The 6694-nt window shown below is 37.2% G+C and overlaps 1 protein-coding gene and 1 pseudogene across 1 annotated transcript; one reads left to right on the forward strand and one right to left on the reverse strand.

Annotated features, from left to right (window-relative positions):
- Nucleotides 1–6694, forward strand: part of LOC101563325 — a 40364-nt pseudogene that overhangs the window by 25558 nt on the left and 8112 nt on the right.
- LOC101567545 (olfactory receptor 143-like) lies at nucleotides 4847–5788 on the reverse strand. Its single transcript, XM_012516952.1, is given in 1 exon segment — nucleotides 4847–5788. A coding segment is annotated over 1 exon segment (942 nt).

A 6694-nucleotide genomic window follows, 5' to 3' on the forward strand; every position in this document is an offset into this window, starting at 1 on the left:
ATAATGCAGTAGAGAAAAATTTGGCCCTCCCAATCTACTTCTTCCCTTGTGCATGAAATGCATTCTAGAAAGGCCTGAAAGTACACCCAGAAAGTCCCCCAGAATCAGCCTGTGTACAGCACAACTGCAGAAAAGATTCAGTGAGACTGAAAAGTAAAAGATGACCTCTGGAGAAAACACAGCATAACAAAGAATTCATAGAACATGTTCCTCACCATATCTTCTATCCTTAGATCCCTCAATGGTAAACAAAGCTAGAGGCAGGGGCCTTTATAAACTGGTGCTGGCTTTTAATGCAGATTAGACTCTGGTGGAGTGAGAGCCAAAGCATTATTTTATAATTCAGAACTAAAGCATCAAATTCTAAGAGAGGTTATTTATTGCCCCGTGACACAGAAAAAGGAATATATCTGGGAAAGTGAGAGCTCTTCCATGGAAAGAAGAGTATTGATGGAGGTGCTATGATACTTGTCTACATTAATATCTTCAAGCACTCTCTGAGGCCTGGAGCACTGTCTTTTGTTAGTTTTCTTGAGTTGTAGGATTTCAGGAAAGAGGAGATTGTTGACATGGATTAGGGTGCTTGCCTTCCATCTTATACTAAGGACATCAATATACATGAAAATCAGAAATGTCATTCTCATTCCAGAAGTGGGGCTTCTTGATTCTGTGTTTTTATCCTTTATTTATTCCTGCATTTGGAGAAATCACTATGCGGTTCCAATATTTATTGTCTTGTGATTCTGGGAGAATGCAATGACAACTCCATTTCTGATATACATTGGAATTTTTTCTCAGTATGTCATGATTTGTTATGAGGACATTGGCCATCTAGCATCAGAGAAAGTCTTTAATATTAGTACATTTGTCACTTATAAGACACAGAGGATTTAATTTGATTGTCTCTATTAAATCCCTTGATTATAAATAAAACATAAGGATATGCAATCTTTTCCCCAGAGAACAAATGCTAGGTGTCATTATGATTAAGAAGATTGTATTTACATCCAGGCCCATGCTCTGTTTTTAGCACCTGAGACCCTCACGATTTTGCTCAAGTTCCCCTTCATCCTAGACTGTGCATCCTCCAAGTGAGAGGCAATGATAAAACGCCATCTCCCCATTACTTTTAGCTCTGCAAGAATTCTGCTTGGGTTCTTTCGATCTTTCTTCATGCATTCTAAACCAATGTCTCCCACATTGTTGCTTCCAGACTTCCTCACTTCTATTACTAAAAACAGAGAAAGGTTCATTGGGCCACTAAAGGTGTATCAACTGCAATCACCTCAAAATATCTTTCAATGACTTATGTTCCTCGTACTTGTAAATATTCTCTGGGAATTTCTACCTGAGTGTCTTGCTCAGTCTTCAAATAGAATTCACTCATAAGATGATCAGTTCCTTCATCATAGAAAAAGTAGATGCCAAGGCATTCAAAGATCTGTTTTAATCTCTCCTCCTCACCATGTTTATTAACCATAATACCTTGAGTATCTTGTTGAACCTCTCTGGGCTTGAAATTCATAATTTCTAAAATAGTGATTGTGATAGTTGTATCTCATTTGTTGCTGCTTGATACAATTACATAAGATACTATAAGTCAAACGAGTACCCTATTCCTGGAATATGGCAAATTGTCAACAAATATTAGCTGTCATTGGGCATAATTCCTAGTACATTTCTATGAGAATTCTTATCAGACAGTTCCCACTTTATCTTTCATATTTCTGTAAGAACTCTTATGATCTATAAGGATAAAGATCACATTTTTCTTATTTACTACTTTCCTCCCAGTAATAAGTTCACTATGGAAGATCTAGTAAGAACCTCTGAAATATTTATGGCACTTATACTTTTTGACCGAACAACTCTAATCTTTTCAACATTTTGGGAATACAGGTTATATGGCCACAATGACTTCCATCACTTTTCCTCTGTGACAACTCATGCTGAACCACATTTTTAACAAAACATCTAGAATAAGCAAATGTATATTCAGAACATACATTGACTGAATCCCTACTTCCCAGAGAGTTTAATTCTGAAGCATACTAATGAACTTTACTGCCCAAGATATAGACCCATATATATCAGATCAATTAATGTTATGGATAGTGCATGAGTAATTTAATGAGAAAATCATAAGCTTTTCAAAGTATTAACTCAGCCATGAGTATATAAGTGATGCAAAGAAATGAGTTAATGTAATCATATACTTTATCAACATGATATGCGGGTGGTAAACAAATATGTCAAATAATGTCACCAGTCATTCAGGAAATGAAAATTAAACAGAAATCAAATAGCACTACAAAACTAGTAGATGAGCTAAAGGTTTTTAAAAGAACTCTTAGTACTGGTGAGTATGCAGAAAAATTGGAATTCTCACACATTACTAAATAGATGTAAAATCAGTCTGTTCAAAAAAGTGCAACACTTTTTTCTGCAATTGCCTTTATGCAAGTATTTATAGAAAAGAAAGGAAAACACACACAAAAATGTACATTTGTATTTATAGTATACTTATAGTAGTTTTATTATATTTTATCATACAAATGGATAAATTATAGTATATCCATACAATGAACACTACTCATGAATAAAGAAGCATCAGTGGTGAATGCACTTAACAAAATGGATGAATCTGAAATTCATTAAATTAAAAGAAAGTAACTAAACTAAAACAGTGCATTATGTGACCACACTTACCTAGAATTGTGATAAATACAAAACCACAGCAACAGAAAGGAAGGAGTAGGTGCTAATAGATGGTTGGAGGTTTTGACTACAAAGAAGATAAGGAAATGTCTTGAATTCAGTGATGGCTATTCTGTTTCCTGTGCTTTATACAAAATTATTCACGAAATACTGTGACATTTTATTCTTTGATAATAAAGAAAATTTAAACACATGTATATATTTCCATTTTAGATCTTCACATTGACTAGGATGCCTAAAATAGTCTATGTTGATTCAATATGTACTTCAGAGCGAAAGTGAAACCAATTTTATTCACCATGTTAAAATATGCGTTACAATGACTATAAAGAAACAAATCAAGGTAAATACTAGGCATTCAGACTTTGCTTGAAAAATTAAGTTATGAATATATTACAACAGTTAAATTAAACATTAATGTCAGGCCTGGCCTGAGAGTGACTGGAGAGAGACCTGGGGTTCCCACTACAAATAACAGACTCCCCCTACTGACAATGGCTTGCCTTCTGCAAACATAAAGTAGGGACAGTGACAACATTTAGGTTCAGACTTGGAGGCATCACGGCGCCAGCTCTATCTGCACACCTGTGCTGATTTTCTGTGCAGTTTTGACTTCACATAATTCATCCAGAACCCTTGATGTTAGGACTTCAATTCTAAACTCTATATAGGTAGCCTCCCCTCCAGATAGCTGCTAATATCGCTCGGTTGTCACCTTGCATTTTTTAGTTGGGCAGTATATATACATATATATGGCTAGTCCTCAATACTCATACACAGGAAGGATTTCTACAACTGGGGGATGGGGTAGAAGGTTATGCTGTTTTCCTTTTTCTTTTTGTTGATTGAACTTGAAGTTACCAGTTAAGATAAACTCCTATTATCTCTTTCCTTCCTCCATCCTCAAGCCTGTAACTAAAGTTAGGGCATATCAGTATTAATCTGCAAACCCCATGGACTGTCACTTTGCCATAGTCATCTCAGCTCAGGGTATTAACAACAGAAACCCCATTTTCAGGCTTATGCTGCAATAATTCTCTAGAATTTTTCATTGCTCCTTCACAGTGTTTTTTTCTTCCTCCCATTGTTCATAGAGTGCACAACTGGTTGAAAGACTGGACTTTGCATCACTAACTGTGTGGCTGTAAGCAGGTGACACAACCATCACCTCATGGAGAGAGGATAAAATGACATCATTAATGGAAACTTTAAAGAGCTTGACTCCCAACGTGGGCAATTGGGTCAAGTTATCTGTCCAAGTGGCAAAAGGAAGAAGACAACTTTAAGTCCCAACTGGGCAAGATTCATTCCATATATTTTATGTGTGTTTTTAAGGGATGACAATAGACTTTGTCTTACAAAACACAATCTTTGTTATGTAGTTGAAGAAATAAAGAATCTGAGCATCACATCTGACACAGTGTTCACTAGCAAGGAATACCACTGTGTGATTCTGACACAAACCACAGATACATGGACAAACTGATGCTCTCAGTTGGATGTATTACAAAATATCAGTTGACCAACATATTATCTTTGCTAGTGGCATTTGAAAAAGTTCAGCACTGTCATAATCCTCATCCAGCTCATATGTCCACAAGCGTAAAAATCTTAGGTTCAGATAACAATTTTATTGGAGATAAGAAGCTAAAAGTTTCAAAATATCCACTATCAAAAAATGTTAAAAAAATTTTTGGCAATACTTACCAGTTCTACACTTTTTTTTTCCTTTTTGTTTTAATGTAGTTATAAGCACTAGAGAATCTGAAACAAGAATAATTTTATAGTTATTTCCTTGAGAGGAGAAGACATATAAGAAAAGTAGGTGGTGTTATCTATATAGACAGCAAAAGTTATCATCCCTGTGTCTTTCTCTTGAATTACAAACAGACACTAGCTTGGAAGCACCTTGGAACTGAGATTGAGTCTCAAGTCTAAGAAAAGGCACTTGTGTCATTGCATGATGGGCAAAGAGGGGAAAGGTAGTACTATAGAATTCCCATCCACATGGTAGAAAGAAAGATGAAGAGAAGGGGGGAAAAAAGAATAGAAGGAGGTGGACAAGACTCAGAAATGAAGAAAATGACCCAGAAATGTGGGTAGGGTCCCAGGCAGCTTCACTGTTCACTCAGTTTGTGCTTCTCTTCAGGGCTTTATTCAGAGCAAGTCTGACATCCTTATTCCTGAGACTATAAATGAGGGAGTTCAGCATGGTCACCACAAGTGTATAAAACACTGAGAAAAACTTGCCCCGGTCCACTGAGCTAGCAGATGATGGCTTGATGTAAGTGAGTAACCCTGAACCATAGAACAGGCCAACAGTTATTATGTGAGAACCACAAGTACTGATGGCTTTGGATGAAGCCCTAGCAGATGATATATGAATGATATTAAAGAGAATCAAAGCATAAGAGATGAAGATAATGAGGCTAGAAACTATGATCACTGTGCCCACAACAACAGAACTCAGAAGCTCATTGATGTAGGTGCTGCTGCAGGGGAGCTGGAGCAGGGGGAGGATGTCACACATGTAGTGATTGATGATGTTGGAGTCACAAAAGATGAGCCTGATCATACATCCTGTGTGAAGCATGGCAAGAGCAAATCCCATCAGGTAGGAGCCAAACATCAGCAGAGAACAGGTTCTAGGGGATATGATGGCCGTGTAATGAAGGGGCTGACAAATGGCCACATAGCGGTCATAAGCCATAGCTGTCAGTACGTAGCACTCAGAGTTGACAAAAAAGCAAAAGAAGAATAGCTGAGTCATACACACTGTATATGAAATGATGTTCCTCTCTGAAACAAAGCCCATCAGCATTTTTGGAGTACAGACAAATGAATAACATAAATCAATAAAGGACAAATTGAAGAGAAAAAAGTACATGGGTGTGTGAAGGTGTGAGTTCAGGAAAATTAGGTTAATTAAGCTCAAATTTCCCACAACAGTGACTATATTGTTCACCAAGAACAAGAAAAAGAAGGGCAGTTATAGCTCATGCTGGTCTGTCAATCCCATCAGAATAAATTCCATCACTGAAGAGTTGTTTTCTATATTCATTTCCTTCATAGTTCTGCAGAAAGAGAAGATGACAGTGATATTAACAATAAACCTTCAGAGAGGGGGGAGTGGGAAAAAGAGAGAGAGAGAGAGACAGGCAGACAGACAGACAGACAAAGAGACAGAGACAGACAGAGAGAGACAAAGACTGAGAAATTGAGAGAGAAACTGCTTTACAAATTGTCTGACAACATGCACGAGGCCTCTAAAGAGCAGATTTCCTATACTGATTTCTGAGGAATCCTGATTTTTCTACTTGTCCCTCTATATAGTGTCTCTCCTCTTTCCAGAAAGCATTCTGGTAAATCTAACAATATGTCTGAATATTATTGCCTCATGTCAGTCTTCACTGTAGGTGAGGGCTGTGAAAAGCAATAAATAAGGGGTGTTCCCACAAACCCAAGATTTATATAGTTTGACACGTAAAGGTCAGGATGCTCACCTTTACACTAGAGATCTCCCTGTTCTGGGATCTGAGGGATCCTTCCTCTCCAATGTCCTGAGATGCATGTAGTCAAAGTGTTTGATGTTGCAGGAGGTAATGGCCATCAGTGCATATATACACATAAGAGTAGTATTCTGGGCAATAAACCATAGTTTTCTAGGACTTCACTAGAAAGTTCTTTTCATTTGCAAGAAATAAAACAACAATCTTATATGAGCTCCCAAAATATCACCTCACTCAAATGAGAATCTATGAGACCTATAGTTCCATAGCAAATGGTGAGATGCACGGAAAGGAATTCTCTTTTTACCACTTCCTCTTGAGTTCAGTGAGCCCCTTGAGGGTCCAAATCACTAAGCATGTGTTTACATCCTGTGCTACAAACTTAACATTGGAGATTTACTCATAGTTCTACCTGAGTTAAATTTCCCATCAGGAATATCTAGTCTCCTGGGCAGAGAAGCACATAA

The sequence above is a fragment of the Octodon degus genome, unplaced genomic scaffold, assembly GCF_000260255.1.
Source record: "Octodon degus isolate 3935 unplaced genomic scaffold, OctDeg1.0 scaffold00136, whole genome shotgun sequence".
NCBI classification, from domain to species: domain Eukaryota; kingdom Metazoa; phylum Chordata; class Mammalia; order Rodentia; family Octodontidae; genus Octodon; species Octodon degus.